This window comes from Callithrix jacchus, chromosome 9 (genome assembly GCF_049354715.1).
Source record: "Callithrix jacchus isolate 240 chromosome 9, calJac240_pri, whole genome shotgun sequence".
NCBI classification, from domain to species: Eukaryota; Metazoa; Chordata; class Mammalia; order Primates; family Cebidae; genus Callithrix; species Callithrix jacchus.
This window is the reverse complement of record NC_133510.1, coordinates 22,999,513-23,015,591: the sequence shown is the minus strand read 5'-3', so window position 1 is coordinate 23,015,591 and position 16,079 is coordinate 22,999,513. Positions and strand designations below refer to the sequence as shown.

The 16,079-nt window shown below is 38.9% G+C and overlaps 1 protein-coding gene and 1 pseudogene across 1 annotated transcript in view; both read right to left on the bottom strand.

Annotated features, from left to right (window-relative positions):
- CLEC6A (C-type lectin domain containing 6A) overlaps positions 1–7,874 on the bottom strand; it is a 31,659-nt gene extending 23,785 nt beyond the window's left edge. Inside the window, exons 1-3 of the mRNA XM_002752315.7 lie at positions 7,744–7,874; positions 5,914–6,003; positions 4,122–4,223 (exon numbers count right to left, since the gene is read on the bottom strand). Coding sequence (XP_002752361.3) covers positions 4,122–4,223; positions 5,914–6,003; positions 7,744–7,765 — 214 coding nt within the window. The 5' untranslated portion in view covers positions 7,766–7,874. The remainder of the gene's footprint in view (positions 1–4,121; positions 4,224–5,913; positions 6,004–7,743) is intronic.
- On the bottom strand, positions 2,610–3,210 carry LOC118144119 (large ribosomal subunit protein eL15 pseudogene; annotated as a pseudogene).
- Positions 7,875–16,079: the final 8,205 nt, after the last annotated feature.

Below are 16,079 nucleotides of genomic sequence, written 5' to 3'. Positions count from 1 at the left end.
GTTCTCTTCCGCCCCCTTACAAGTACCAGTTTGCCACTATCCTAGGATTAAAGAAATCCATAGCTAGTCATATATAAATCCACTGATATATTTTCATTATATACTTAAAATCAATATGATTTTGATTTCATATAATTTAAACAAATAACTATGTGTGCCTAAATAGTAAATTGTTTCGATTTGTTGGGTTTTGAAATTTGAAACAGTAATTATAATGTATGTGATCTTCTTGGGCTTATTTTTTTATTTTGCATTGCTAATATTCATCAATGTTATCACATATAGTTCTATTTTATTCCTTTTTTACATTATTACATCATTACATATTCAGTGATTAAAAATCGGAAAGCGTATTCTTCCTTTTATAATGTTATAAAATAAATAAAATAGATTAACCACCTCTATATTATTTGCATGTTGGCTTCTTTTAGAAATATACTTTCATTGTGCATTCTGCTTATTATTAATGATTGCTTTAATATGTCCCAATGTATGTGTTAACATATGATTTGAATTTTCTAACGTCAAATTTGACTGACTTTGCCAACTGAGATATATATGCCAAAAATTTTTCATAAGCTGAATATGTGAAATTGCCACTCCAAGGTTGACAAAAAATATTGACAGCTGAGATCAATAAAAGCATCTGTCAAAAGATATAACTAACATTAATTATATTTTATTTTCTCAGTTTACGCTGAGAATAATGAGCTGATCAAGTTACTTTGCAAGTGTAGAAAGTAACAGATGAAAATCAAAATCATTTGACAGGCCTTATTAGAACACTTTTGGATATACTTTTGAGAAAGCAAACAACTACTGACTGAGAAATAACAAATCTCTTGCAAAATTATTTTACAATATTTCTTATTCTTTACTTTCAACAACACTGGAGGTAACCTGATCAAATTCTCAGTTTGCAAAGCATTATAAATAATTTTTGGCAATAAATTACTATATAATCTTAAACAGACAATGCTGAAAGAATATCAAAAATTGAGTTACATTCAAACAAAATTGTTTCATTCTTATCTACTGATTAAGGTAAGCAAGATTTTTCAGTTAATGTTGTTAAATTGGAAAATAGGAGTTGAATTGATGTTGAATATGTTAGCAATAATATTATAGTTATATTTGATAACTTTTTAAAAGTTTCATTCGTCTCATTAAGATTTAGACTTCCAATACTTTTTCTTCATTATTAATGATTTATCAAAGTCTATAGTAAATTTGTGATGTTTTGATATTATGTCCTGATAATGATTATGATAGTAAACCAATCCAGAACACATTTTATAATACTTGAAGCCAAATGGTCCACAGGAAATCAAAATATTAGGCATGCTTATCTGCATATTTTCACAGATGAGGAAAGCATAATATAAATTTTAGTTCAAGGGGATAGAAGATGATGTAAAACATCCAACTATTAAATAATACATGTTTTTTATTGTTTCAATGGATGATAGGGGTTAACACTTCGTAACACACAAGTAAATACATTTTAAAAGAGAAATAACAGTTTGGTTTTTTAAAGTCAACATTTACAATGTTCCAGAAATTAAAGCTTTTGTTCTATAGCATGATGAAAACTTTAACGTCAAATTAAACTGTATAGGAGAGTACATATGTTTTCAAAATCCTTTTTGGGGGTTGACAAGCAAAATAGTTAAAAGCAAACCAGTCTAAACAGTGCAAGTGGATTGAAGGAACTCTAGCTCTTCCTATGCAGCTGAAGTCTCCACACGCTGAGACTGAGTGGGAAACAAACTGAAGAAGATACAGTGTGGATTTCAATTATTCTTTAACCTCAATCAAAATGGAAATTTTGTGTTTGGACTTTTTATTTTTCATTGTAATGATAATTTGAAAGGATATTGTTAAAATTAGAGCACTTTTATTGGCTGCCATGGTATTATATAAAATAATTGCATTTTGTTGCATAAGCTTTTCTGTAACTTTAAGTAGTTGCATTGGACAGCTAGGCTGGTTATAATTAACAGTCTCTTATGCCAGATAGATACAGAGTTAATGTAATTAATATCCATCTCTGTCCCATTTCCGAGCAATCTGAAGGCAAAAGCTAAGGTGCCCATTGTTGCTTCCAGGAAAATATGCATTCAAATGCTAGTTTTTGAAGCAGTGTTCCACATAGGTGGGAGGAAGATTATCCTAATAGGATTATGATTCCCCCCCCACTCCACCCCCCCAACAAGAAGAATCAGCTCCAAATTGTTTGACTAAAAACCCTCAGGATGATGTAAGTTGTTGAAAGTTAAAAAAACAACAGCATCCTCTACATCTCTCATGTACCATGTTCTCAACAAATACCAAAAAGAAAATTCCTGAATCTCCTGGAAGTACAAAGAAGCTTCTTCCTCTCTTCAATTCTCACAGGCTTCTCAATAAAAGCAGAGGAATTAATTGGTTTTTGAAATAGCAAGAGTCTGCCATCTGTCTAGATTGCATTTCCTTACTTTGGAAGCTTAAAGCCATAAAGACCACTATTTACTTCTCTTTCCCTTTTTCTTTCTTCTTTCTTTTTTTTTTTTTTTTTTTGAATGTCCTAAATTGTTTATTAGATATGAAGTTTGCAAAGTTTACTTATATCAGGAGTAACAGTGGAGCTGGAGAGTATGGTGCCTTCTCCAAGCTGCCGACGAGAACCACAAATGTGTGGCGGAACTTACGGCCCTTTCCAAGACCATGGCTCTTTCGGGCTGCAGATGTCAGCCCACGCGTCTCCCTGTGCTTGTGGACTGGTTTGGAGAGCCACTGGGTGTCAGGATTTCTTCCGATAGCTTTATAGAGTGGATCAATAAGCTCAAAACTTTTTATGTGGAATCTTCACCAACCCAGTAAGAATTCGGGTCTGTTAGAGCCCCACAGTGTCCTCCAGCTTGCTCCTCTGCAACAGACTGAAGGCTTGGAGCAAATTTCAGCTGGTTAACACTGTGAGGGACAGGCTCGCCCTAAGTTACACTCAGGAACTGGGCGTTTTTGGCCACCAGGACGGACACGAATCCTATATATAACGTAACCTTGCTTGTCCTTGTAGCCCAGTCGCTGCTCTTTATTGGGGCGGGGCAGGGGGGACCTGTGGAGAGCAGAGAGCTGGTGATACTGCCAGCAGCAGACTCTTGAAAGAAAGCGCAGGACATCAGGCTGCTTCTTTCTCTATAACTCCTGGATGTACTTACATACACCCATCTTGGCTCACTGGATAGCTGCCGCCAGACGGCAAGCCTCTTTCCCTTTTTCATGAAGCTGACTAATAAGGTTTGGCTCTGTGTCTCCACCCAAATCTCATCTTGAATTGTACTCCCATAATTCCTACGTGCTGTGGGAGGTACCCTATGGGAGATAATTGAATCATGGGGGTGGTTCCCCTATACTGTTCTCATGGTAGTGAATAAGTCTCACAAGATCTGATGGTTTGATAAGAGGAAACTCGTTTCACTTGGCTCTCAGTCTCTCTTGTCTGCTGCCACGTGAGACGTGACTTTCACCTTCCACCATGATTGTGAGGTCTCCCAGCCACGTGGAACTCTGAAACCAATAAACCTCTTTCTTTTGTAAATTGCCCAGTCTCGGGTTATGTCCTTATCTGCAGCCTGAAAACTGACTAATACACCAACCGTGATCCTAAATTCAACTCTGCCAACTCTCGACATACGAAGTTAACAACAGTATAATTTGGACAGGGATCAGTCTCATCCTGAACCAATTTGACCAGTAATAAAGCTGGTATTTGGGATAGAGATAGGCAGTATTAATTTGGAAACTTAACTATCAAAGAAAGTATTTTATGCATTTGATGGAGGGTGAGGAGAGTGTAAAAACTGAGAATTGTTATGAATAATTTCCAGGGTTGGCCTGAGCAAATGACATGCATGTAGGTTTATAGTATTTACCAAGCTCAAGAAGCATGAAGAAGAAATTGTTTTGGGGGCATGTCTAGAGCCTAATATGAACATGTATGTTTAGAGAAATCATGAAAATATCCAAGCAGAAACCTTAATAAAACATACACACACAAATGCACAATACAATAGACCAATTTTGAACTCAACCCTGATCTCTCTCTGAGATTTCTCTATTTAAGCATTTTAAAGTTTTACCTGTCACCTTTGTCCCTTCACTGAAGCAGGTGAGACTTGAATGATATGAGTGTAGTTCAGACAGACTTCTGCCAGTTTTGCCATATGTAAAATGGTAAGTTACTGTGAAGGAAGAAGAAGGATTAGTGTTCATCTATTATTTTGCTATGGAGCCTCAGGCTCTATATCTATACAGTGCTGGCTTACCTCTGACCCCATCACTCTTTCTCTATACAAGCCCAGTAAAGACCACGCCAAATTATTATTTGCTTGTACTCATTTATCTTATTTGCATATATATATATATATATATATATATATATCCCACTTAATTGTTTGGTCTTTTCACCACTGGGATTTAGGCTCCATACACATGGACAGAGATTCTGCCTGTTTCCTACAACAATTAATCACAAACACAACTTACAGGATAGGACAAATGCTTGAGAGAATAAATACTCCATTCTTCATAACGTGCTTATTTCACGTTGCATGCTTGTATCAAAACATCTCATATACCTCATAAATATATATACCTACTATGTACCCACTAAGTTTTTAAATAATGATTTTAAAATATTTTATTATTTAAAAAAGGAGGAAGTCTGAAGGTGAAAACTAATTTTTTTAATTGCAAACACCTAAAAGGGTAACTGTCACAAAGTCATCAATAAATATTTATTGACTCACTCGATGTCTGCTTGTCTTTAGCCTTAATAACCTTGATGCAAGCACACAGGTTATTTTGATGTTTTCTAAATAATACTAGCTGCAAGTAGCCACACATAAACATATGGGCTAAGTAACAACAAAGGGGAAAATTTAAACACTTATAAAGATATTTTGAATGTCTCAAATGAAAGTTACCTTTTATGTTAATGTTCACATTCAGCAAGACCTTTTATCTCGCAGAATCTGATCTGATTCTTCACTCATTTCTTTTTTGTCCTTCTATAACTGAAATTCAATACAGTCAAATCTTTCTACCCTGCTCTTTAGTCCATGTTTTGAGGTCCTGAATTTGTGTTTCTTTTTATGAAATAATTATTCTTAAACCCCGTCTCTCTTGCGCTTGATTATAAAAAGCAAAACAGACTCCAACTTTGGTGATAATTACTTGTATTTTACTAAATATTGTCAGATTTATCTAAATCTTTGAGGGAACTACAGCTATGACCTGATTGACAGAGGAAGTCACTTTTACTCCCACCCAGACTATTCGATAACTATTTTTAATCACCTTATCAGTAAATAGAAATTCAAATTGTGAATCGGAGAGGAAAAAGGTCTTTAATAAGACTTCTCACACAATGAATCTGAGACATGTGTTCAGAGGAAAACAGAACAGGAAAGAAATCTTTTATTCTCTTTATCTCCATTATTTCATTTGAATACTTTTTCCTCTCATCCTGGAAAGGATCTGCATATGAAGCAAAAAACCCAATATAAAACATTACACTTATGACAGCAATGAGAGTTGCACTCCCAATACAGGACTTCTGTGACTAGAAAACACATGATTGCTGGTGAACCCAATCCTGAAAGATGGTGTCTTAGATTATGGCCACAGTGACAACACGGATATGTGAGGCCATGATTCAGAAAATGCTAATAAAACCAGGTAAAGTAAATCTACAAGAATTCAATTTTCAAAAGATAGAGGAAGAATAACAAAAGGAAAGGAGAAATCAAGGAAAGGCTAATATTCCAAGTAAGAGCTGACATATTAATGGGGCAAAGGAGAATATATCCTAGGAAACCAATATTTAAGGGAAGGGAAGCAAGGAAAATAGCGCCTCAGTGAAGAACTTACCCACACAGCTCACAATGAAGCAAGCACTGAGGAGTGCAATGAAAATCCCAGCCACAGACCAGTGTTTCAGGGACCACCAGCCTCTTTTCTCTGTTCAATCAAGAAGACAACAAATGCAGTTACCAGGGGACCAGGGAGCCAAAATCCCCAGAAAGCTTGCAGTAATAAACAAATTGGATGAAGAACCTTAGAGCAATCAAAAACTTAAAGCAAAAAGAGATCTTACAAACTCCCTTAGAATAAATAACCAGGTAGTAGCTCTGTAGCCCAAAAGAATCCAGGTAAAACACATGCTCAGTCGACTGGAATTTCCATATCTTTGTTCTTTCTTCTTAACTATTATGTATTTCCATTTATTTTCTTTCTCAAAACATCACTTTTGTCTCCCATTTCTCATAACCCTGTATTGACATTTGGTTTCTTCAGTATATCCAAGAGATATCTGCACTCCCGTGTTTATCACAGCACTATTCACAGTAGCCAAAACATGAAATCAACCTAAGTGTCTATCAACAGATGAATGGAAAAAGAAACTGTAGTATAATGTATACAACGGCATATTATTCCATCATAAAAAAGAACAAAATCCTGCCATTTGCAACAACATAGATGGGACAGGAGGACACCATGTTAAGTGAAATGAGCTAGACACAGAAAGACAAACATTGCATGTTCTGACTCATATGTGGAAGCTAAAAAATTGATTCGTGGAGACAGTGAATAGAATGGTGGTTACCAGAGGTCAGGAAGGGTAATGAGGAAGAGAAGATAGAGAAGGGTTGCTTCCTGGGTACAAAAATACAATTAGATAGAAAAAATAAAATCTAGTGTCCCTTAGCACAGTAGGACAATTGTAGTTAACAATTTTTTTTTGGCATGGAGTCCCACTCTGTCATCCAGGCTAGAGTGCAGTGAGGAAATCTTGGCTCATTGCAACCTCTATCTCCCGGGTTGAAGCTGTTCTTCCTATCAGCCTCCTGAGTGGCTGGGATTACAGGCACATGCCACCATGTCTGGCTTACTTTTGTCTTTTTAGTAGAGACAGGGATTTCACCACGTTGGCCAGGCTGGTTTGGAACTCCTGACCGCAAGTGATCCACCCACCTCAGCCTTCCAAAATGCTGAGATTACAGGTATGGGCCACTGTGCCTATCCCAACAATAATTTATTGTATATTTCAAAATAGCTAAAAGAGATTTGGAATGTTCCCAACACAAAGAAATGATAAATATTTGAGATGATGGATAATCTAATTTTCCAGATTTTATCATTACACATCATATTCTTGTATCAAAATATCACATGTACCCTATAAATATGCACAACTTTTGTATCCATAAAAAATTTTAATAAAAAAATTTTTAAACATTATTCATCGACATGCAAAGGATTGAAGCTAAAGTCAAATTTTCATGCATTAAAAATGGGAAGCTTTTTTCTTACAAAAAAAAAGAGAAAAGAAAGTACAAAAAAAATCTCAGGGTAATTGAAAAGAATGCTGCTGTCTGGATTTCAAAATTAGTCAGAAGACTTTTAAGAGCAGCTATCTAATAATCAATACTTTCCCTGTTTATCTTCTATCATGTAAATCTTTTCTGTCTCCCTAAACTTTCAATAAAATCTAATACAAATCTCCCAAAAAGTATTTGCTTTCTTATTCTTTCAAGTGCTTATGGCTCTGAATAATTACTCTTTCTTTCAAATTCCTTTGGGTCTACTACATCTGTCCAATCACTAGCTCTTCAATCTGTTCTTTAGCTACTTCTCTCCAGGTGATCTTATTACATCATACACTTCCTCCTCTGAAACTGAGAAAATACTCGCCTGTACCTTGAAGTTGCCGCTCTTGCATCCTTACACAGGCTCCCTGTGTTGAGAAGGTCCAGGAACCTTTGTATCTCTCTCCCTAAAGATGTTGCGCAGAGACCCAGCTTCATTTAAAGAAGCCAGAGCTCAGAGACAAACTGCTACACACTCACTCATAGGACTAAGAGACTTCCAATATTAAGTGTACCTCAAAAGAAGAAGTCACAGTTACAACTAAAGTTTCCAGTGATTTCAATACATGGGGGTGGCGGGGGGGTGGAGAAAGAGGAATTAAGAAACATATTGAAAACCATTCGTGAGAACTTTGGCAAGAATACTTAGATCATTTCTTCAGTTCCTAATATAAAATTTCTCTCTCTGATTCCTATTCATTCTGGCATGCAAAATAGAACATTTTATATCCTCTGAAAGAAATCTATTTGGAGACCTTGTTTAAATTAAGTACTCCCTAGCTAAAGTTTACACTGGTTGCTTATTTTATGCAAGCCTTAATCCATGTGTTAAACAGCGCCCTAGGAAGTAAGTACAAGTCTGATTGAATGGATATGGTTTCGATATGAAGGATAACATAGTAAATAACAAAACCTGTGAACATTGTTAAGGAATGTAAACAGACTGCAAAATGAAACATTCTGAAATCAGTCTGTGTAGGTGATGAAACATCCTTACTGCATCAAGACTAATACTAGGCAGATGTCAGTGATATTTTGTAGTCTCCCTGACTAGGTGAAAGGGAGCTGAAGTGATATAAAATCAGAAGCAGGCTTCATAAATTTGATATTGTAACACAGAAAATATAGTTAGTTTTCTTGTCCTCATAGATTCTTAATAGAGACACTCTCCTGAAAACAAAAGTTAGAGAAACAAGAGAAAAAACAGTTGTTTATTAATGTGTGCTGTACCCATCACTGAGGAGAGAACTCAGTTCAAATACTCATCTCTTTCAAGGCAGTGGCTTATAGGCTTTGCTTAAATAGTATTTTAACAAAGAGCCATAAATCTTATGGGGTGGTGAGAAAGGAAAAATCCTTTTTATTTGAGAAATGTGGCCCCTTGAAAGTATCAAGTCCAGAGTTGAATCATGAGAGAGACGTGACAAGAGTCATGCCTCACTGCCACCTTGAGCTCAACAATTACCTCTTGAAGCCACTTGTTATGTGGCTTCTAAACTAACTGAACCCTTCAGTTTAACAGTGTATAGCCAATTCCTAATCAATGTGGTTTCTTTAAACCAATGATAATTTACTGAATAACTTTTGAAAATCACTCCCTCTCCTGATTCATTCCTTTTTCACTTTTTATTTATTTTTCCATAAGTTATTGGGGGTACAGGTTGTATTTGGTTACATAAGTAACTTCTTTCTTTATTGGTGATTTGTGAGTTTTTTTGCACCCATTACCCAAGCAGTATACACTATACCATATTTGTTGTCTTTTATCCCTCATCCTCTCCCATTCTTCTGTCCACTTCCCCAAAGTCCATTGTATTATTCTTATGCCTCTGCATCATCATAGCTTAGCTCCCCATATCAGTGAGAAAATAAAATGTTTGGTTTTCCATTCCTGAGGTACTTCACTTAGAATAACAGTCTCCAATCTCATCCAGGTCAGTGCAAATTCTGTTCATTCCTTCTTATGGCTGAGTAGTATTCCATCATATATTTATACCACAGTTTCTTTATCCACTTATTGACTGATGGACATTTGGGCTGGTTCTGTGATTTCACAGATTCTTTTGTTTTTTTCTTTAAAATCTTCAGTCTTTCCTTTATTCTCCAGTCCACTTACCAAGGCAACTTGGAAGTGTTTTCCCAAGAAGCTGTCCTCAACCTTGGCCCAAATAAACTCTGTATTAATGTGACTTCAACTACTTCCTTTAGGATGACAGTGAAAAGACATAGAAGAGAGTATCTTCAGTATTCCAAAAGGAAATGAAACAGGAAGACATTTTTATGGGAAGAGTAGTCTGCTTTTAAATCCTTTTACAGGTATTTTAAAGGAGCTAATCCTTAGCAGCGAAAAGTGGAAAGAAGGGCAGAAAGAACTTCATCTCTGCAAATTGTTGTTCTGCCATCAGGCAAGCAGAAGGAGGGGAAGAATGTTCTCCTACATTGCTACCTTTTTCAGCTCAGTAATATGCAGTTACCTTAGAGAGGGTTATTTTTGTTTCCTCCAATCATTACCCAAGGGCTTTCAAACACTTCATCATTTACATACAGTCTCTAAAATGTAGATCACTCTATTAACATCACAAACATTTCCACATTCTCAAGTAAACAGTCTTAAATACAAGAAAATCTATTAGGAATATTGAACTTGTGATATAATAAGAAACATGTATATTTCATTTTTGTTTATTACAGAGCTTCTGAAACCCTAAAACTACCTGGTTGACAGAAATGAGAAGAGCATCTTTTATTATAATATTTGGGTTTTGTCTCAGCTTCTCAATCATGTTCTAGAGTAATAAAGATGCAAGAAACATCTTATGTTATCTATTTGTTTTTTGTTCCCAGTTTCTGAAATAGCTCCAGGGCAATAAAGATGAAAGAAAAAAATTAATGATAGTTACCTAGTTAAACACTAAAAAAAATTTTTTTAAGATGAAAAGAGTGTCTTTTATTATTCATAACAAGACCCTTTATCCAAGCCGGGTGCCTATGCTCATGAGGTCACTTTTGATGTCCCCCAAGACAACGTTAGGATGGGGTTGGTTGCTGAGTTCAATCACTAATGGCTAATGATGTAACCAAACATGCCTTCATAATAGAACCTCCATAAAAACTCTAAACAATGGGTTCAAACTGAACAGGGATTTTTAAAATGACAAGATAGTTATAGCTACAACCAGTGATGAAATGGACCTTGAGAAACAGGATAAAGGCTCAGAAAACTTCCCCAATAGTTAATTTGAGATACATTTGATCATAAAAGAACAAAGGAGTGGAGGACTCAAGATGGCGCTGTGAGAACAACCCAGGATTGAAGCTCTCGCTGGATGCGCGGAGAGGGTGAGTCGGGGACGCATTTCCAGACGGATCTTAGTTGCCCACAGAACGGGGAAATTCCCAGGTATAAAAGAGACGTGGGACGCCAGGCGGAGGTCTTGGCTGGAGTGGCCAGCAGCCGTTGCGGCTCCGGCCCACGCCAGAGCGCAGAGGCGCTCCACAGCACTCCATACAAAAGCGCACTGTTACGGGTGCCCTGTTGAACAGGCAAACTGAGACCTGGGAGGGCTAAACTTAAGACTGAACAGGACTTGGGCAGTGAGCTAGCCCAGGAAATCCCAGGGACAAAGCGTTTGGGCTAGCGCAGTACGACAAACAAAACGGCGATTCCAAACCCTCCCTGTGAGGAGGTTTTCTTAAAGCGCAGCTCCGTGGGGGAGGGGCCTCCGCCATTACCGAGGCAATCAGCCCCCACTGAGGTACACGCCCATTGCTGACGTGGCCTGCTGTTGCCGAAGCAACCCAGTACAACAGAAAGACTGCGCTACAGGGCGTAGCCTGTGGCAACAGGGCGGAGACCACAGCAGAAGGGCAGAACCTGCAGCAACAGGGTGAACCTCACACCAGCAGAGCAGAGCCTCGGCAGGCAAATAGTGATTTGACTGCCTCCTAGCTGGGCAGGACAGCGGGGCAGGACAGCGAGGCGGACACTCAAAAGGAAAGTCTCAACCCCTCCCTGCCCCAGAAAGAGCATCTGAGAAAAAAGGGTTTTTTTCAGCCTATCAGCCCTGAATGAACAACAGGGCTCACAGCTCAGCAATTGAGCTCCTACAAAGTACAGACTGTCTCCTCAAGCAGCTCCCTGACCCCTCTATATCCAAAGACTGACATTTGGCAGACATCATTCTGGGACAAAGATAGCAGAAAAAGAAACTGGTAGCATCCCTCGCTTTTCCACAGCTGCTATAGGTGCACCCCAGACAAGCAGGGCCTGGAGTGGACCTCAGCAGTCATACAGCGAAGGGCCTAGACTGGTAGAAGGAAAACCAAGTAACAGAAATACTTCATCACCAACAATCTGGGTGTCCACTCAGAGACCCAATCGAAAAGTCAGCAACTACGCAGACAACAAGCGGATAAATCCACAAAGATGGGAAGAAACCAGCGCAAAAAGGAGGAAAATACCCGAAACCAGAACACCTCGCCCCCTAGAAAGGACCAAACTCCTCACCAGCAAGGGAACAAAACTGGATGGAGAATGACTGTGACGAAATGACGGAGTTAGACTTCAGAAGGTGGATAATGAGAAACTTCTGTGAGCTAAAAGAACATGTATTAAATCAATGCAAAGAAACTAAGAACCTTGAAAAAAGATATGAAAAAAGATTCGAGGAAATGATAACAAGAATGGATAACTTAATTAATTTTGCAAAATGAGAATTGTTGTCTGACGCTCATCTAATTTATATTGTTGTGATTTTATGGTCATAATAAGAAGAAAGAGGGTTTAATTTTTCTTGTATTTGGTTTGCTGGGTCATATCATAACCTAATTTTAGTATTTGAAAATAATGAGAAGATGGCGCTGTGAGAACAACCCAGGAATGAGGCTCTCGCTGGATGCGCAGAATAGGTGAGTCAGGGACGCATTTCCAGACGGACCTTTGTTGCCCACAGAACAGGGAAATTCCCAGATATAAAACAAACGCGGGACGCCAGCCAGAGATCTTGACTGGTGTAGCCAGCAGCCGGTGCGGCTGTGGCCCACGCCGGAGCGCAGAGGCGCTCCACAGAGGTCCGCACAAAAGCGCACTGTTCCGGGTGCCCTGTTGAACTGGCAACCTGAGACCTGAGAGGGCTGAACTTGAGACTGAATGGGATTTGAACAGTGAGCCAGCCCAGGACAAAGCGTTAGGGGTAGCGCAGTGCGACAAACAAAACTGGATTCCAAACGCTCGCTGTTAGGAGGTTACCTTAAGGCGCAGCTCCGTGGGGGAGGGGCGTCCACCATTACTGAGGCAATCAGCCCCTACTGAGGTACACGCCCATTGCTGATGCAGCCTGCGATTGCCGAGGCAACCCGGTACAACAGAGAGACTCCGCCGCAGGGCAGAGCCCGCGGCTGCAGGGCGGAGACCGCAGAAACAGGGTAAACCTCACACCAGCAGGGCGGAGCCCCGGCAGGACAAGACTGCCGCCTAGCTGGGCAGGACAACCCAGAAGACACTCAAAAATAAAGCACCAACCCCTTCAGAAAGAGCAGCTGAGAAAAAAAGGGATATTTTTTGAGTTCTGTTGCAGCAGAACTAAACATAGCAGCCTAACAGCCCAGAATGAACATCAGAGCTCACAGCTCAGCACTTGAGCTCCTACAAAGTACAGACTGTCTCCTCAAGCAGCTACCTGACCCCTCTATATCCAAAAGACTGACATTTGGCAGACATCATTCTGGGACAAAGATAGCAGAAAAAGAAACTGGTAGCATCCCTACTGTTCCGCAGCTGCTATAGGTGTACCCCAGACAAGCAGGGCCTGGAGTGGACCTCTTCAGTCGTAGAGCAAAGGGGCTAGACTGGTAGAAGGAAAACCAAGTAACAGAAATACTTCATCATCAACAATCTGGGGGTCCCACCAGAGACCCAATCGAAAAGTCAGCAACTACACAGACGACAGGTGGATAAATCCACAAAGATGGGAAGAAACCAGCGAAAAAAGGAGGAAAACACCCAAAACCAGAACAACTCTCCTCCTAGAAAGGACCAAAACTCCTCACCATCAAGGGAACAAAGCTGGATGGAGAATGACTGTGACAAAATGACGGAATTAGACTTCAGAAGGTGGATAGTGAGAAACTTTTGTGAGCTAAAAGAACATGTTTCAAATCAATGCAAAGAAACTAAGAACCTTGAAAAAAGATTCGAGGAAATGATAACAAGAATGGATAACTTAGAGAGGAATATGAATGAATTAAAGGAGATGAAAAACACAATACGAGAACTTCACGAAGCATGCACAAGTTTCAATAGCCGAATTGACCAAGCTGAAGAAAGAATTTCAGAAGTCGAAGATCAACTCAATGAAATAAAAAATAAAAAAAGAAACCAAGATCAGAGAAAAAAGCGCAAAAAGGAATGAACAAAGTCTCCAAGAAATGTGGGACTATGTGAAGAGACATAACCTACGTTTGACAGGTGTACCAGAATGTGACGAAGAGAGTGAATCCAAGTTGGAAAATACTCTTCAGGACATTATCCAGGAAAATTTCCCCCACCTAGCAAGACAGGCCAACACTCAATTGCAGGAAATACAGAGAACACCACAAAGATATTCTGCAAGAAGAGCAACCCCAAGGCACATAATCGTCAGATTCAACAAGGTTGAAATAAAGGAGAAAATACTAAGGGCAGCCAGGGAGAAAGGTCAGGTCACCCACAAAGGCGAGCCCATTAGACTCACAGCAGATCTCTCGGCAGAAACTCTGCAAGCCAGAAGAGAGTGGGGGCCAATATTCAACATCCTTAAAGAAAAGAACTTTCAACCCAGAATTTCATATCCAGCCAAACTGAGCTTCAGAAGTGAAGGAAAAATAAAATCCTTTGTGAACAAGCAAGTACTCAGAGATCCTGTCACCACCAGGCCTGCTTTACAACAGCTCCTGAAAGAGGCACTACACATAGAAAGGAACAACCAGTACCAGCCATTCCAAAATCACACTAATTGCTAAAGAGCATCAACATAATGAAGAATCTGCAACAACTAACAGGCAAAACAGCCAGCTAGCATCAAAATGGCAGTATCAAATTCACACATAACAATACTAACCCTAAATGTAAATGGACTAAATGCACCAATCAAAAGACACAGACTGGCAAATTGGATAAAAATCCAAAACCCATCAGTGTGCTGTATCCAGGAAACCCATCTCACATGCAAGGATACACAAAGGCTCAAAATAAACGGATGGAGGAAGATTTACCAAGCAGATGGAGAGCAAAAAAAAGCAGGAATTGCAATTCTCATCTCTGATAAAATAGACTTTAAAGCAACAAAGATCAAAAGAGACAAAGAAGGCCATTACATAATGGTAAAAGGATCGATACAACAAGAAGAGCTAACGATCCTAAACATATATGGACCCAACACAGGAGCACCCAGATACATAAGGCAAGTTCTTAACAACTTACAAAGAGACTTAGACTCCCACACAATTACAGTGGGAGACTTTAACACTCCACTGTCAATATTAGACAGATCAACCAGACAGAAAATCAACAAGGATATCCAGGGCTTGAACTCAGACCTGGAGCAAACAAACCTGATAGACATTTACAGAACTCTCCACCCCAAATACACAGAATATACATTCTTCTCAGCACCACATCACACCTACTCTAAAATTGACCACATAATTGGAAGTAAAGCACTGCTCAGCAAATGCAAAACAACTGAAATCATAACAAACAGCCTCTCAGACCATAGTGCAATCAAGTTAGAACTCAGAATTCAGAAACCAACCCAGAACCGCACAGCTTCATGGAAACTGAACAACTGGCTCTTGAATGTTGACTGGATAAACAATGAAATGAAGGCAGAAATAAAGAAGTTCTTCAAAACCAATGAGAATGAGGACACAACGTGCCAGAATCTCTGGGACACATTTAAAGCAGTCTCTAGAGGAAAGTATATAGCAATAAGTGCCCATATGAGAAGAATGGAGAGATCCAAAATTGACACCCTATCGTCAAAATTGAAAGAGCTAGAGGAGCAAGATCAAAAAAACTCAAAACCCAGCAGAAGACAAGAAATAACTAAGATCAGAGCTGAACTGAAGGAGATTGAGACACGAAAAATCCTCCAAAAAATCAATAAATCCAAGAGCTGGTTTTTTAAAAAATCAACAAAATAAACAGACCACTAGCCAGATTGATTAAAAAGAAAAGAGAGAACAACCAAATAGATGCAATAAAAAATGATAAAGGGGAAATCACCACAGATTCCACAGAAATTCAAACCATCATCAGAGAATATTACAAACAACTCTATGCACATAAACTAGTAAACCTGGAAGAAATGGATAAATTCCTGGACTCCTGTGTCCTCTCAAGCCTAAACCAGGAGGAAGCTGAAACTATGAATAGACCAATAACAAGGAGAACTACAAACCACTGCTCAACGAAATCAGAGAGGACACAAACAGATGGAGAAACATTCCATGTTCATGGTTAGGAAGAATTAATATCATGAAAATGGCTATACTGCCCAAAGTAATTTACAGAATCAATGCTATACCCATCAAGCTACCATCAACTTTCTTCACAGAACTGGAGAAAACCACCACGAACTTCATATGGAACCAAAAGAGAGCCCGCATAGCCAAGTCAATTCTAAGCAA